Source organism: Diadema antillarum, unplaced genomic scaffold (genome assembly GCF_040938485.1).
Source record: "Diadema antillarum isolate AM-2024a unplaced genomic scaffold, OU_Dant_1.0 seq00002433_RagTag, whole genome shotgun sequence".
NCBI classification, from domain to species: Eukaryota; Metazoa; Echinodermata; class Echinoidea; order Diadematoida; family Diadematidae; genus Diadema; species Diadema antillarum.
The window spans coordinates 12,514-30,763 of record NW_027273040.1 but is presented as its reverse complement, the minus strand read 5'-3'; the positions used below and the strand labels follow the sequence as shown (position 1 = coordinate 30,763).

The window sequence follows — 18,250 nt, the reverse complement described above, 5'->3', positions numbered from 1 at the left end:
TTATATTCAAACTCTTTATAGATTAATTTCATGGGAATGTTATTTCAATCATATACGCTCAAGTCTCATACCCACTTGAAATGTTCATAACTTCTGATGCGTGTGCTTTTATTTATCGCGCTAATTTATTTTGGCAAAACATATCTCTTTCGCCTGCAGGTACATTGCTAATATTACACAAGGTATAATCATGTTGTAAACAACGGTGATACTTTTCTGTGCTTATTTCTTCACATTAACATTGCATGACTTTGAAATTCAGCGTGATAATTATTGCAACATTTACATCAATTCCTCTTTTTTTTTCTGTCACTCTTCTCCATCTTTTTAAAGGCAGATACCAACACGTAGACTCTCAGATAATTATTGTGTTTTTCCCCTTTCAGTCTGCCTTCTCGTGCATGTGATCTCTGTCTATACCTAACCGTCTATATCATTATCTATTTCTTTGTCTATCTATCAATCTATTATACCTGTCTACATGCATCTATTAATCTATCTATTAGTCTGCCTGTCTATCTATCAATCTATCATCAATTTATATACCTTTCTATCTATCTTTCTGTCTATCTATTAATCTATCTGTCTATCAATTCATATATCTTTCTATCTATCTATCAATCTACCTGTCTACACTCATTTATCAATCTATCTGTCTATCTATCAATATCCTTGTCTATCTATCAATCTGTCTATCAATCTATCTATCTTTCTATCTATCTATCTGCCTATCTATCTATCTATCTATCTATCTATCTTTCTATCTATTAAACATCTATCTATCTATCTTTCTATCTATCAATATATCTATTTATCTATCTGTCTGCCTATCTATCTGTCTGTCTATCTATCTGTCTGTCTATCTATCTATCAATCCATCTATCTATCTATCTATTCACCTATCTATCCATCTCTTTTATTTTGTGATATTTCTTGAGCTAAGTATGTGTCTTTCCACAAAAATTTGTCACTGCCCAGTAGCTGGCTGAGCTCTTCGTTAGATCGCTGGTAAAAGTCTTCCAGGAGGGATACCGTCTGTGGTAACATGCCCCCTACCTCCCGCAGCTTTGCCTTGTTGGAGTTTTGGGGCGTGGCTTCACAGATCTGAGCTGTGTGCTCCTGGCTTAGATTCCCTGCAAGGGAAAAACATAACAAAACATTGAAAAACACTGAAAAAAAAGTCGCTTAAGTCTTTTCTATTCCAGAGATTCTTTATGCCGAAAGTTCGGCAGTCCGAAAATAAAGTACATGGGGATAGGCTTGGATATTTGTCCACATATCATTTCATTTCGGACTATCGAGCCGTATGACATAGAGGGGGGGGGGGGGGGGGGGCAAACAGCAATCAATGAACTTTATTCATTTTCGGATAAACGAACCTTCCTATTAAATATCTATTTTTTTTCATTCTTTTGAATAACAAATATTCAGAATGACGCCACGAACGTAAGAATCTTACTTCATTTTTTGGACAAACGAACATCTAAATAGATACACATAATTCATGTGTTTTGGAATAACGAACCTAAGAAATAACGAGCATCACTCAAAAGGAAAATCGAATCCTGGAAGAACGAGTAATTTTGTGTCTTGTAAAGAAGGAGCAAATGCAGAGAGGAGATATTTATTTTCTTTAGAAAGTTGAGAACTATCGTGTCAACAATAAGCCATGCTTTATGTTACACCATCTTGCAGTATGTATGTAAAAGGAGATCGCAGGACAAAAAATCCCGTTTAATAATCATTTTTATTATTATTTCTTTTTAATATAATGGAAAGTTTGACGCGTTCCTCTTCAAGCGAGTATAAGTACGGCTTTTCTGAAGTGCTGAATCTACTCTTTGCTCACATTTAATATATGTCTTGTGATATCAATCAAATTTGTAGAAAACGTTATTTTGATCATTGAGAAAATGGATCAATAACGGCGAGAAAGACACAGAAAATAAGTGCTATAACATTAGCAAGACTAAAACTTCACAACGGCATGTAAATCCAAATTTACCTAGTGTAAGAAAGGAGAAGATGTCGGTCAGTATCCCTGTACAGTTGACTTGCCAATCCTCCATCCTAACAATCCTCAGCTGCTCTCTCGGGAAGGCTCGCAACCAGTCCCGGGTGAAGACGGCGTAGAGGCCGATCAGGATTCGCTGCAAAGATAGATCACACAACTAGCCTATCATCTAGTTCTCTGTCACAGTCATTATCACTTGAAGAATTTCGCAACAGACACCGACATATTCATCTATCAACTTGAGATATTTGAGAATGAACCTGGTAAAAAAACAAAGGAAGTTATCAGAATGAATGTGATGATTTTATTGATATAAATCTTTCTTCAAAATATTTTCTGTTATAAAGCGTGTGCACTATCCTTGAGAAGATTAAACTCTTCCCTGTTAAACTCCATGGCTTACTAAATTGATCAAAAAAGAAAAGAAAAGGAAAATGACGCTTTACTCTTTGCATTCAAACTGTTTACCTGGTACCAAAAAGCAATGTTATTGTAGGTGGGTCACCATGGTAATTGTTCGCTCATCGTCTTCTGTCTCCATGGCATCCCGTCTCAGATCTCTCCTCGATCTTTTGGTTTTCTTTTCTTTTTTACCACACTTTATACTCAGCTCTGTTTTCTCCATAATAAAGATTACTGTTTTTGTTTTGTTTTGTTTTGTTTTGTTTTGTTTTGTTTTGTTTTTTGATTACAAGGTATAAACTAAACATTTCCAGGAGCGGATCCAGGCATTCTTTTATGAAAAGTAAATGTCAATTGAATAGATAGATAGATAGATAGATAGATGGATAGATAGATAGATAAATGAATAAATGAACAAATAAATAAATACATAAATAAATAGATAAATAAAGAAGCGCCCGGTGCCCCCCCCCCCCCCCCCCCCCATTCACCACTGCATTTCCAATCGTCCTCGACCCATTGCGGTTTTGTAAAACATTTCCAACCTTTACTGGAGTATACACAAAATATAAACATTTCAATGTAATTGTATCCTATACTGTCACGTGACTTACTGCAAAGTAGCCATGATGAATCTGGTCCGGGCTGTAGGCGCATGCGCGGTAACTCAGTTTCTCTCTGCATGAGTTGAACTTACTTATTGCCATGGTAACCTCTTGATGAAAATGCTCTGGACTCTTTCTGGAGGAATCTTCAAAGTAGAGATAGCCGGAGTAAAGTCTGAAGAAATGAAGAAATTGATTGTAAAATTCCTAGACAATCGTAGAATAGGAATACTTCCGAGATATTCCACAGTGTCATTCTGTGTGCACTCTGGTTATTATTGAAGTCCTCGGGTCCGTCTTTTTTCTTTCGTTTAGTGTGATGGCCCAAAAGTAAAGCATAAATGATAACTTTGAAACCAGAATTTCTACGCCTTTGTAACGGGAGTGCACTGTATCAGACGCATATCTCACAATGAAAAAGATTAACAATCATAGTGTTAAGAATATAATAGAATATAACTGCAGTTACCTGTTGATCATTTCGAATGAAAAACGATATAATATTTGAGTATATGAATATAAGAACGACCCAAGTCCATGGAAGACCATTTCAAGTAAACTAAAAACAACTTCATATCTTTTTTGTTTGTCCAATAATATTCTATTTAACTGTGATGGGAAGGCAACATTGTATATACAAATTAGAACATATATTATTATGACAATTAACGTTAACATTAATTGTGGAGACGCCATTTTGTGTGATGGACTTGGGTCGTTCTTTGATTCATATGGACTTGGGTCGTTCTTTTATTCATATACATGATATTCTGCTATAGAGATGAGAGAAGGACGAGAGAAGGCGCTATAATATGAATGTAAGAATGACCCAAGTCCTTCATTCTTACATTCATATAAGATTTAACTCATTTGTTTCAGGCACTTCCGGGGGTAATTAGGACTTATCATTACACACAAGATGAGTCCATGCACAATCTACAATTTCCCATGTCAAACTGAATTTGGCCAAAAATTGGACTTGGGTCGTTCTTATATTCATATACTCATTTTAATAGTTTAATGTCAAACAATGCGTTGACTGCTAACAGAGGAAACACGCTCTTCACATTCCAAGATTTGGGGAAACGAGAATAGTTTGTACTTGTCGGGCAACATCTAGGATCTATTTGTATAGATGTACAATACGATAAATTGAATGTATCAAAATTCGCTGGAGTTTTGTGGTGAATTCAACACGACGAATTACAGAAACATCCTACATTTAAAAACTGTATGATTTTCAGATTTTATTAACTTTGGTTAGTTGGGGAACAATTCGATTTGTTGTCTGAGGTTTGAAAAATGATTATTTTTGTGAATTATTGTTTCTCTAATTCATTGATTAATACTTCCCTAACTACGACCTAACCTATAAATTGCCATCATAATGACACTCATAAAGTAAACAATGATCACTTTTAGGATACGGTTTAATAGATGAAAGAAAACAATGATAAAACGATAAGAAAGCTTGAAGAATAATCATAGCGATCCGACAAGAATAATCAAACATAAATACAAACAGACAAACAACAAGAAACAGACAGAGTAACAAACACAGCTTTATGTCGGTAATATTTCCTTTGAATGACGCCCCCCCCCCCCCAAAAAAAAAAAAAAAAAAAAAAAAAAAAGAGAAGCGACGTTTTGAGGAGGAGAGGGAGGAGTAATTAGTCCCTTTACCTTGACACAGGTTCACGAAGAATTACTAACAGCTTTGCATTAGGCTGTATAGCTCTCATGACGTCAGCAGTGACGTATTGCGGTCCTTGATAGCGATTTCTAAACCAAGTCTTCCAGTTTGGATTGTCCCAAAAAGTGCTTGGTGATCCGTCTCCTTAGTGAAGGCAAAGAAATAAAGAGAGTGAAGTCTTCAGAATAAGACTGATTGAAGACAAATGTGTCTTATATGATTATAAAAATGCTCAGTAAAATCTTAAATGATAGTGTAGTCTCATATTTTACATGCGAACTCTTGTCAAAATTACATCACACAATACTCGCTGGCGTATTCTCCTGTCGTGTGAACTATACTGCACTGTACCTTTGCGTTTACAAGATTATGTCGATGTATCAATCATAATCAAAAAACGCTATCGCAACTCCCCTCTCCCTCCCCTCAAAAAAGGGCACAATCTAATGAATGAATAATCATCTCTGGGAAAATTAAATTGTCTGATGTGTGTAAGAGTGATATAGAAAGGAAATTCGAATTTTACAATGATGTCGTCTCCCTTGTAATGTTAAGGGTTGAGGCAGTCATATCATGAATATCATCTCACAAGAGGAGAAAGGCATTTACAGCATCAGTATATCTTTATTCTCTGAGCTTTTCAAGTGAAAGTGAAGTTTGACCCCCCCCCCCCCCCACACACACACACACCATTGTGATTATGACACTGCATCTAATCTGGCATTGTGTGTGTCATGAGATTGTATATTTGACAGTGATGCGGGTCGTTGCTTGGGTACCATGTGCTACCCCTTGCTTTCAAACCAGACAGTGACATGTTAGATAATGCCATTGTTAAAAAATATTATAACACCGATGTTTTCGTTTATAGACAGCCGGTTTTAAGATGAACCGTACACTTTATTCTTGGTATTTGTTAAGAATAAAGAGCACATTTTTAGACGATTTCAGAGCTGGTTGTCTTAATTTCCAGAGTGGTCTTTTTAAAATAAATCGTGTAACTTGCACATCGACCCCAGCAAACTTGAGACAAGTCAAAGTTCTTGGAAATTATCTGCGATTTTCCTCCATGTAATACTTACCATACACAAGCCTTGTCTTCGTGGAGGGATCGTCGGTGAAACGTTGAACGAGTTGCGATGACAGACTCGCGTAGCTTCCCAGAGATAAATCTACAGTCGACGAAGACAAAAATCAAGATTTAAGTTGCATATAGCATATTAATCGCAATAGAAATATCATGTTTATCTTTTTTTTTTCAGCAGTCATAATATATTCCTACTTTACAAAATGACCTAGTCGAGAAAAAAAACCTTTTACGACTGCATTAAAATGTGGTATTGTGTGGCACTCTGAGAGTGTGTTTAAAACAAAATCATTGCCGTATATACCCAGGAGATTGATATGACAATGATATAAATGCTTTTGTGTTTTTATAGTCGAAAGTCACTCTGATAACTTTGAATTGGCTTTAAAGGCAAGGTTGACTGTAAACTGTGAACAGTGATGAGTTACAGTATGACAACCATTGCACCTGTCTCGATCAACTCACGCTTTCTTCCCATCGTCCACCACTGCATGATCTCTTTCCTGGTGTAAACTACATCCGGGTGTTTTGTGATTTTTTCCCTTAAACAACGATATTTAAGACTTTTCCATCGTTTGAAAGTATAAGCTGGTGTTACAAATGCATTACTGGACATAACCCTTGAAAAGTCGTATACGACTTTAATATCTGTGTTTTGTGTCTCCTGAAATTAACAACATTGCTATAGAATTGGCCGAATAATTATACGCTATAATAACATAAATAATTGCATAAGGCTGCCAAGGTGCACTGGCAACCGAGTTTGGCTTTTTTTTTAATACCCATCTAAAATACGAATCAACAACAACAATGCCTACCTGCGCAGCACGGCGTTGCGCGAACCGACCTGGCTCTTAGTGTAATGATGCACCGCTTTCCGACAGATCCAAAACAAAGGAAAAAGCGGGAAATCAGAGTGCGACGGGAAAATATATATCTGATTTGTTTTCTTTGGATTCCTCGCGGTGTCTTTCAGACTATCCAAGTTTTGATTCACATTTGTATGTCTCCGCCATCTATAACATAAGAAAGTGTTGCCTGAGGCATTTGTTTTGGTCGTCCGTCCGTCCTTCCGTCTGTCCTTCATATCGCAATCAATATTGTGGACACCGTTTGAGGTAATGAAACTTGACATGTATGCTTGTGTGAGTGGACGAAGTTTTGTTTTTAGCTTATAGGGCCTAAACTTTTGTGTAAACACGCTCAAAGTGAAAGGTCAAAATCATGTATATAATGGTTAAATTCTTAAAATATCACTATTTCCCCCATATCTATATGCAATATCTGGAGGTATAAGTACAGGTATTTCCAAACGAAACTTACTGCCTGACCGTGATTTTCTCGTAATTGTATTTATTTTTATTTTTTTTAGGGGGGGGGGGTATGGGAGGGGGGTAAGGGTCAAGGATCAATGTCAGGTAAAATGTAATATTAAAATTCGACTATCTATTGTTGAAATACTATTACCCATGCAGTTCCTTAATACCTTGGAAATTACCCAATTCACAAACTTAAAACAAAATATGGTACACGTATTTGCATACCCTCATTACTACACAATGACGCGTGATAGGGAAAGATTTGGCCATGATGGTCAAAGGTAGGTGAAAATACTGAAATGACAGAATTTTATATTTTTTTTTAAATAACCGTTGAAAGTGTTGCTATGAAAATAGTAGTAAGTAAAAAGTAGTGAGAAGTAAGCAAAAGTAAAAATGCTCAAATCTCTTAAACAATAAAAGACATCCATTCATACCTAATTCAAGGAAAGTAAACATTCGACGCATCAAATTTAGTGACAAATTTGCCATTTTTTCTGCCAATTATGTGAAACTGTCGTGTAACATTGTCAAGACGTACTCTACACCTGCTGAGAGAACAATGTAATATGGCGGAGGAATACCGGTCGCCATTAGGACATCTTTATTTGTGTGGGGTTTTTTTTATTATTATTTGGTACAGATGTCACTGAGGATATCCCTCATAAAGTACAGTACTTGTGCTTTCGTTCAACATGTCTTTTTTAAATATTATTTTTAAACAATTTTAGATCATTTCTACATACCTTTATATCGGTGACGTTTTCATGTTGTACATTGTACATAGGTACATGCTAATCGGCCTTCATGTCAGTTTCATACATAATGGGACTAAATAGGATGGTAATTGATGATTACAATGTATTTACGTGCGAAACAGTAATAACTGTGGAATTCGTCTATCCTCTGCACAGCTAGAATTGTAAATTTATATATCATGTTGTTATACAATATTCTTGTTCCCTGGACAACGACTTACTGTGAATTCATAAAGTGCGTGCTCTATAGTTTCTGTTAGGGCAAGGCGCGCTGTGCAGCTGAGGGTTTATGACGCCCTAACAATGGCTTCTATATTGGGAAATCGGGCGACTTTCAGCACACAATGAAGTACATGTACGTATAATGGGTGGAAATCACTGATATCTCTATGGAAGAACAAGATCAATGGTGGAAATGAGCTGCATACTTGGCGGAGGTCTGCGCTATAGAAAAGCACTCTGAGAGCGCAGACCTCCGCCAAGTGACTATAGTCACTATATTCGTGACTATAGTCACGAATATAGTTTAACGTGTGTATCAAACGACACTATACATAGACTTCAATGACTTCTGTATGTTTATTTTGTTTGAATTGCCTGTTATTTATTTATCCAGTTGCATACAGGTTTTTTCCCTTTCTTTCCTCCCTTTCCCCTCAACTCACTCTTCTTCTTCTCCTTTATCCTCACATTTCTCCTGCTCTCCCTTTGTGCCTCCCTTTTCTTCTCCCCAGCCTTGTTTCTTTTTTCTCCTCTCTCCCCCTCACTCTGTTCTTGTCTCAGCCTCACACTTCATGTAGAATTCTCTATCTCTCAACATTCCACATTCCACGCCTCCTCTCCTCTTCTATGCCTTCTTTATTCGCTGAAATGGTTGTCATATGACTGGAGGATATAGGGTATATTTTTTTTTTCACTCAACACTGCTTTGTTGTAATATGATTTATAATCATGGATTGCCCCTATTGATGTATTGATGATTTGTTGTTGTTGTCGTCGTAATGATTGTATTTTGTTCGTGTTTTACACATTGTATATGTAATTTATTTTGTCTCACTGTAATTTTATCAATGTAAATAAGACGCAATTCAGCCATTCGGCTGGAATCGAAGTTTGATTATCAATAAACCATTCATTCATATTCATTTATTAACTCAAGTGCAATTTGGTCTGTGGTTGCCAGGCATGTGATTTTAATGCCATTTATCTTTCTATTTATCTTTTTATCAAATGTTATTACAGTGAGGCTGGTTGGTGGATCAACCCCAAATGAAGGCCGAGTTGAGATATCGTGTAACGGACAGTGGGGCACGGTGTGTGACAGCTGGTGGGATATCAACGACGCGCACGCGGTGTGCAGAGATCTCGGCTACTCATCAGCTTTGAATTATTATTTGAGAGCTCGCTTTGGGCCGGGTTCTGGACCAATCTGGCTTCATTGGGTTTACTGTGAGGGAACGGAAAACTCTCTGGTTCATTGCTTTCGTTGGCCATGGAGATGTCATCAGGGCTGTAGTCACAGTGAAGACGCCGGAGTGAGGTGTGAAGGAGACCGTAAGTTTGATTCATTTATTCACGCATTTCATATCGTAACTTAGGCCAAGTAACAAAAATGGAAATAATAATGAAATAAAAATCAAGATGAAAAAAAAAAATATATATATATATTTTTTTGTAATGTATTACTTCCTTTCTTGACTTCCTGTGAGCAGGAAGAAATATAGAAGAATGTTCAAAGAGGATGAATTTAAGCATTGGTTATGCACTTTTTTGACTTTAGCAAGAAATTGATTCATTGTATTATAGAATTCACTAAAAGAAAATGATTTTAGGAAGACGAATAAGGAAAGCATTAAACATTTTCAAAGTGAGTTAATTATGATAATCAATGATATTTCTTTAAGATATAACAAGATACAAAATTATCATGTCAGCGGCTACTGCTTGAAAAACCTTTAATCAATTTTTGGGATTATCGCAAACAGCAGCATCCAAAATTACACGGGAAAAGTTACGCATTTTACCCCGTGAAGGATTGTCGCCTTTATTAAAGAGACTTTAAAATGCTGTGTGAGATGATAATGAAAAGATTATCCATTTCGTAGTCGGCGCCATTTCATACAAACACGTAGTATACGAGGGAGAGAGTATTATACAAGCGCCCTCAACTCTTTGGTATGAATTAGACATTATGAGTAATTAGACATTATGAGTAATCTACAATACAGAAAACAGCTCTTCGTATCATTTGTCACGAATCGTGGAGAGGTCATACTAATAATTTATTTCACGAAAATAATATTTTGAAAATTTATGATCTTTATCGTTTGCAATTAGGACAATTCATGTATAAACTCACTAACCATTCTCTCCCCCTTGTGCTTGATTCCATGTTTTTAAAGAATGAAACTGTTCATGAAATGCACATCCAACCCGTCAATCCCATGAATATCATTTGCCTTTGACTAGGACGGTTTTTTGCAAAATCTTTATTCTCCTTTTCTGGACCAAAATTCTGGAATTCTCTTGATAATAATATAAAAGAAGTTTTAAGTTTTAATATGTTTTCTTTCAAGTTAAAGAATTATTTAAAAACTTCGTATGCAGCATAATGATTCATTCTTTTTTTTTTTTATACTTGTGATTTTCAAAACTGTTGTTGCTCGGTAATCTCACTACTCTTTGTTAATCAGTGAGCCCGTGCTTCTGTGCCTCCAGAGCCCTGGTTATGACCCATCGTTTCCCTCTCCTCTCCCCCTCCCTCTCCCCCCCCCCCCCCCTTGTCCACCTCGAACTTACTACCTTCCTCACTATCTTTCTATCCTCTCATCAATCCTTCCTTACAAGAGAGCCGCCTTGTGTTTGTCAATGTGCGTTGGTATGTGTGCTTGTGTATGTGTATTACTTTGTCTTTTTTTTTTTTACTACCGCTTAGGGAAATTGTTGTTGTTGTTTTTGCTAATGTCCTCGGCCTCCTTTTCGGAATCCATGATTTAGCTGTTACTAAGACTAAGTTGGTATAGAGACTAACTTGTTAGACTGACAAGCCGGCTGACAAGTTAATAGACTTTGTTAGTATAATTGTAATAGGTCACCATCTTCATGAGATCTCGACCACGTGCGCGCATGGTGTTGACAAAATAAAAACAATCATTTAAGTCGACTTGGCGAGATAAGTTATGTCGCCATGACGACATGTAATTTTCTATAAGTCAACTTGGCAAGATACCTTATGTCACCATGACGACATGTAACTTTTTAGATGTCGACTTGGCAAGATATCTTACGTCACCATGACGACATGTAACATTTTAGATATCAGCTTGGGTAGATAACTTATGTCACCATGATGACATGACGTAACTTTTCAGATGTCGACTTGGCAAGATACGTTATGTAGGCATGGTTACTTGTTCATACTAAGGGCGACGAAACTTTATGCTAGTAATATTGATTTTGATATCAGAAACTGCGGTGGGCTGGGATAAGAATGACCTAATATGCTTTAAGAAGTTCTTAGGATCAAGTTTCAGACCCGGGTGTCAGAGTAATGGTCATGTCTTTTGGGGGGCACTTCCTAACTTTCTCCCTCATTATTCTGGGAAATATTTAGGAAGAAACTTATGAATATTTTCAGAATAACACCCCAGGACTCGTGCCCGGCATCACACTGGGCCTGGCGATCATTCTTGTACTTAAAGTATGTAGGCCTAGGGCAAGTTGTAGTTTCGCATAGCCTCGTATTATTATATTCACACATCTACAAACGCGCCCCAAAGATTTTACAACCTAAAACACATTATCTGAATCTGTAAAATTCCTGCAGGAGTTGAATATTTCGGTTACACTTTTACCCATTGCGAAATAAGTCGATGGTTTGAATTGAAGCTCTGCGCTGCACTCAAACAGTTGGCCGCGGTATGGTAGTGTATATACACGTATACATGTACTATGATAGCATAGGTATACTCGGACCGTCCTGATATTCAGTCCTGAAGCTATTTTCCATCGACAACAGTCCTAAAACAAGATTAAGAAATACTTGGTTTCGCGAACTCATGAGTAAATCAATTTTACGCCATGTGTCAAGTCCTCTTTTTCAACCGTCCTTATATTGGAACACATAGGCGCCGGAAGTGGGGGGGGGGGGCAAAACGCATTTTTGCCCCCCCCCCCCCCAAAAAAAAGCCCCCCCCCCCCCAAAAAAAAAAAAAAAAAAACAATAATAATAATAATAATAAATGAATAAACAAAGAAAATAAAATAAGTATGTGTATATATGAATAAAAGGGAAAAAATATGGCTACAAACGGCAGCTTTTGGACTGTAAAATGTCAAAATTTTCAAGCTCGCTCGCTTCGCTCGCTCGCATCCAGCAGTTGAGCCCGGTGCGCCTCCCCCTTAATTTCTAAAGCGAAAAACATAGCTACGACGGTAGTTGTTGGACTCTAGAATGTCAAAATTTTCAAGCTCGCTCGCTTCGCTCGCTCGCATTGAATCGTTATGCCATTCTACTAATGTTGCTGACAGTAATTGCCAGTAGTTGCGCCCAATGCTCCCACCCCTTAATTTCCAAAGCGAAAGATAAATATAGCTACAAACGGGAGTTTTGGGACTGTAAAATGTCAAAATTTTCAAGCTCGCTCTCTTCGCTCGCTCGCATTCAATCGTTATGCCACTCTCCTAATGTTGTTGCCAGTAATTGCCAGCAGTTGCGCCCGATGCCCCCCCCCCCTTAATTTCCAACGCGAAAGATATAGCTACAAACGGGAGTTTTTGGACTGTAACATGTGAAAATTTTCAAGCTCGCTCGCTTCGCTCGCTCGCATTGAATCGTTATGCCACTCTCCTGACGTTGCTGCCAGTAATTGCCAGCGGTTGCGCCCGATGACCCCCCCCCCCCCCTTAATTTCCAAAGCGAAAGATATAGCTACAAACGGGAGTTTCGGGATTGTAAAATGTCAAAATTCTCAAGCTCGCTCGCATTGAATCGTTATGCCATTCTCCTAATGTTGCTGCCAGTAATTGCCAGCATTTGCGCCCGATGCGCCGCCCCATTAATTTCCAAAGTGAAAGATAAAGCTACAAACCCCAGTTTTGGGACTGTAGAATGTCAAAATTTTCAAGCTTGCTCGCTTCCCCTCGCATTGAATCGTTATGCCATTCTCCTAATGTTGCTGCCAATAATTGCCAGCAGTTGCGCCCGATGCGCCCCATTTATTTCCAAAGCGAAATACATGTATATAGCTACGATTAAAACTCCAGTTTTGGAACTGTAGAATATCAAAATTTCCAAGCTCGCTCGCTTCCCTCGCTCGCATTTTATTGTTATACCATTCACCTTATGTTGCTGACAGGATATAATTTGTCGATCGTTTCACACCGTCATTCCATAATCCATGTAAGGAAAACTTACAATGTTCCTCAATGACTACGTTGTTGAATGTATCACATTCCGTAATGTATTGTAGTCCCATTATCACGCACACACGCACAAGCACACAGACCGTCAAAATTACTTTATAATGGTTCCCCCCATGTTTCGACCCACCGTACGCCACTTTTACATATATATATATAATATATATATATATATATATACATATATATATATATATATATATATATATAATAAATGTGTGTGTGTGTGTGTGTGTGTGTGTATGCATGTGTATATTGTGTAACATATGCATGGTCTAATCTTGAGCCCCCTCCAATGTTTGCCCCCCCCCCCCCCCAATCCAAAACTGCTTCCGGCGCGCCTGTTGGAACACTTCCTTAGTGAAACACTCTTTTCCATCGGTATGATTACTTCTTCTTCTTCTTCTTTTTTGTCACTATAATTATGTACATTGTTTCTTTTATTTTTGTTAATATAGTTGGTGCATATACTTCATAGTGTTTAACGAACTGTCCTTATCAGATGAATGAAAGTCAATCTGTTAACATGTACCGGTTTGGATCATTTTTTTTTAAGGAATTGGTAAAACTATTGAATTGAATATTGACAGTAATCGAAAGCTCTCCAAAATGAGCAAGGCCCAAATTTCCAGTGATAAATCTGAAATATGTCTAAGATAAATCCTCTGATGTTATTCAGACTCATTTCAGTTCGTTGGTTTCTATTTTCCTTTGTGTCTCATGTAAAGGAAGCGATAATGTTGTCGACGAGTCTCTTACTTCGGGTCTTGACTACCGTATCAATCGTTTTACACATTACAACGTTCGTAGTGAGCTGACGTTTACTCCAACGGCAGCTGACAATGAGGGCGTACTTCAGTGTCGTCTCATCGCCAGTGAACGGTCCCTAACCCTGGAAGTTCAACGTGAGTATGTACAGTTTTAGTCACGGTCAGTATCAGGGAGGCATTTCATGAAGAACACCGTTCCATATTCTCATACAGATCCTTTGTTTTTTCATAATAAGATTCTGAAAATTAAAGATTTGTTTTTGTTTCAACTCGGGCAATTTATGTATACTTATAATAATAACTGTCTTCCGTCTATTTTTAACTCCATGTTCATGCGCAACCGGACATACCATGGATATCCAACCAGACAGTCAAATGAATTTCATTTACCTTTATTAAGAACCGTGCTTGCTCAACAGACTTTCATTTATGTAGGTCCAAGATTCTGGAACTCCCTTCCCATGGACATAAAAAATGCACCATCATTGTTTTCTTTTAAAAAGAGATTGAAGAGTTTTCTTTTGAAGTCTTATAATGCAACCGAATAAACATAATTCTGCAATGTATCTTCTTTCATCATAGGCAGCGTTCTCTTGAGGCATCGACCATTTTTTACCGCGTTTAGTATTTTTGTATTCCCCACGTGCCCTCATGGTTACAGTCTGTTCCGCTGGAAAGCAGCTCAACACTGTTTCACTCTCGAAAACGCGTGACTATTTGTCTCTGTGGGCTTCGCCCCGTGGTGTATGCATCAAAATAAGTTAGGTTTTCTCTCTCTCTTTCTCTCTCTCTTCCTCTTCTCCCCATTTTCTGTTCCCTATTTTCACACTTTTGCTTTCTTTTCTTCTTTCTTTCTTTCTTTTTAACCCGACTTTCCCAGTTTCCCGCACTCTTTGTAGTTGTAAGTTTTTCACCCCCTTTACTTCCCCTCTTTCCCCCTTTTCCCTCAGAGGTACCCACATGTTACAAGCATAGTCTTTTGAGTGGGTACCTCCACTTTTTTTTTTCACTGAGTGTATAAATGTTTCTTTTTGTACTAAACATAAAGACATGAACATGTTGTTATCCCTGTCTGACTATGTATATTATCAAAGACTCGCATGCCAAATGTATCATACTGTTTTTTTTTGTACATTCTGTTGGAAAAAGAGTGAAAGTAAAAGTTTGAAAGTTTGAAAAGGATATCTAAAAAGTCAATCATATCCGACAAGTTTTGAGAAATTATTTAGTCTGATTGGCTGATTTCTCTGAACTTGTCGGATATAATTGACTTGTCGGACATTTTTCCGACAAGTTCCTTCATGAAACGCCCCCAGGTCTATCGGGACCTGCTTGTAAGGCAAAAGGATGTCATGCTTCTGTGTACGGTCCTATTCAAATATTGTAGAAGGCTATTCTGGTTGATATGCAGACACAAGATGATGACGTCTCGAGATAAAATTCATGAGAAGATAAGATATGCACTTATTGATAGTAACCTTGATCCTTTTGCTATAAAAATAGAGAAGAGAAATATCCACGGATATTTCTGATAATAAACTCAAACAAAAATTGTGTGACAAGTACGATCCTTGGGAATATTAAGTATCATACTTAATACATAGCACCCCCAGTGCCCCAAAATAATATTGCCTGGTCGTTAGCTGATAAGAAAACTTTGGAATATATGTGTCATTCCTATGCCTGGTTAAGCATTATTATTTTACTCTCATTCCCCGTTTGAAAACATTATGTACACTTGCCTGTAACATTATAGTTGAGTTGAGTTGAGTTGAGTTGAGTTTATTAACAATATACATGTGAATATGATAACATGATAACATGAAATTCCACAGTGTAAGATACAATAACATGAATTTTTTTATGAGAATACGATGATTTTGTACAAGGTTCTTACAGCTTTGCAAGCATATATTTTACATACTTATATCTACCTTAGATGAGAATACATGTGTTATAATAGATTTAGTTTTGCTGTGATACATTTATCACTGAAAAAGGCAAAGAGAATGAATAAGTATGTAATGTAGACATATATGCATAGACAGAGGTTATGAAAAAAGTAATAGAAAAAAAAATAATAGAAAAACAGAAGATATTGTTAAAGGGAGAACCAAAAGTTAGCACAAGTGCTAGTCGGGAATGGTTCTCCCATTATACATGTATATTTAAGCTGCTTATTGCAAGGTCTACTCTTTTAAAGTAACTATACTATAGAAGTACATTAAACTGAACACTGAAATTTCTTTTCATCACTAAACTTCTTTTAACAAGTGATTTTTTAGGTTTCTTCGAAATGAAGATCTTGTTCTTTCCTCTTGAACATTGGGCAAACTATTCCAAAACTTTGATCCGACAAAAGATATAGAAAATGTACCATGTGTCGTTTTACATTTCGGGAGTCTAAGCATGGAATGATCTTTGCCTCTAGTCCTGTATGCATGATTCATTGGCTCATAATATTGTGTTACAGAATGTGGTAAATGTCCCGTGTGTAGATCATATACAAAGGTTGACACTGCAAGCTTATGCAGGTCAAAAACATCTAACACTCCTAGGCTGGTGAATAATGGCCTAGAACCTGTTCTTAAGGGGGAAAATGTAATTGCTCTCACGGCCATTTTTTGCGCTAAAAATATAGTAAGTCCTACTTTTTTTTAACATGTCATTTATTTTGTTGATGTTTCTGGATGATTGGTGAATAATTATGGCAATGAGTTATTAATCTGTCATCTTATCCTTGTCATGTGACAGACGCTCCAGCAGACAATATCATCTTGATCAAGATTGTTGACAACGAGGACGGGCAAGAAACTAATGGCCTCAGGATCACGTGTCACGTCGACCCACGTGACCAGCCATTTCCACCAATAGAAACTTACAAGATTGCAGTGAATGACGTCATCGAGTCAGCTTCAAACTCCCCTTCCTTGATCCTTGAGTCCATTCCGAGTGAATGCGTTGAAATCTCCTGCACTGGTATCAACGACATCGGAATGACGATCACAACAAAGACTTACTGTCCAAGAAGCGACGGTGAGACGATAACATTTTTCCATAGTGTTAAAGTCCATTTGAGTTCATGCACACATTCTCTCACCAAATCTACATAATAACCACTTTCTCTTACGTATTGTTAATTTACTAGACAGATTTTTTTTTTGAAGATTTATCCATCTTTATCATCTACATACACCAGTTCTGTTTTAATAATGATAAGGGTAGCACCTTTATCGTTGATTCTTCCAAGTTGATTAAGGAGACACATTAGTACATGTTGCCTTGTGAAATTAAAAAAAGAATGAACAATAATTCAGGTCGTGGCACTTTGAATAGATTCATTTTTCTTTTGACATCGTTATTTTGTATTTACCCTAAACCTTTCGATCAATTAGCTTAAATGTCAATCGACCTAATAGCGGTAATGCAAGAGAGTTATTTTTTTTTCCCCTTAGTGCTGGAAGGTAGCTTGAATTTACAATTGTTTGAAATCGTGAATAATATTTCTACTGCTCATAAGTTTTAATAGGGCGGGTATTCTCTTTAGATGCATTGCACCACTTCCCAATATTTGTATTTCTAAATTTGTCACGTACCGCCATTAATCATAACTCAAAGAAATAAACAAACAAGCAACAAAACACTTTTTTCTCTCATTTTTGTATGTCTAGTTCAAGCACCTCCAGCGAGTAACATCCTCTCCATCGAGACCCAGGAGATCAATGGAGAAGGAAGCCAGGTCATTCTCTTTATCACGTGTCATATTAGTCCCGAGGACCAGCCCTCCCCACACCTTCACACATACACCATCGGAGTCGACAACACCACTCTCTCCTCGTCCAGCAGTACCTCGGCTTTCTTCAGACCACGCCCACACAACAGGTGCATCAATGTCACGTGCTCGGGGACGAACGGGATTGGTTGGACCTACACCAGTCTAGAGTACTGCTCGACTTTCGGCTCGGAGAAAGGTTGATATACTTTTGATATATTGATTTTATTTACCACAAGGCTGTGATGTAGAAAGCGAAAGAACAAAAAAAGAAAGAAAAACAAACAAGTAAACAATCATGCAAAAAAACAAAACAAACAAACAAAGAAAAAAAACAACAACAACGTAAGATTTTAATGTGAGATTCCAAGTAACGGCTCGGTGAAAGGTTAATGTTCTTCTGATACGA

At 37.3% G+C, this 18,250-nt stretch overlaps 1 protein-coding gene across 1 annotated transcript; it reads right to left on the bottom strand.

Moving 5' to 3' along the window:
- Nucleotides 1–903: 903 nt before the first annotated feature.
- LOC139714790 (carbohydrate sulfotransferase 15-like) lies at nt 904–6,279 on the bottom strand. Its single transcript, XM_071626444.1, has 6 exons — nt 6,267–6,279; nt 5,797–5,886; nt 4,705–4,858; nt 3,031–3,196; nt 2,006–2,150; nt 904–1,133 (listed from the first exon to the last, which is right to left on the bottom strand). The coding sequence occupies exons 1-6, from the start codon at nt 6,277–6,279 to the stop codon at nt 904–906; spliced, it is 798 nt and encodes a 265-aa protein (XP_071482545.1).
- Between the last annotated feature and the right edge of the window lie 11,971 nt (nt 6,280–18,250).

Excerpts from the sequence above, each read along its gene's own strand:
- LOC139714790 (XM_071626444.1), bottom strand. Across the intron at positions 4,859-5,796 it reads GAAGACAAGGCTTGTGTATG|GAGACGGATCACCAAGCACT; the intron begins GTAAGTATTACA and ends GCCTTCACTAAG. Across the intron at positions 2,151-3,030 it reads TTCATCATGGCTACTTTGCA|CGAATCCTGATCGGCCTCTA; the intron begins GTAAGTCACGTG and ends CTATCTTTGCAG.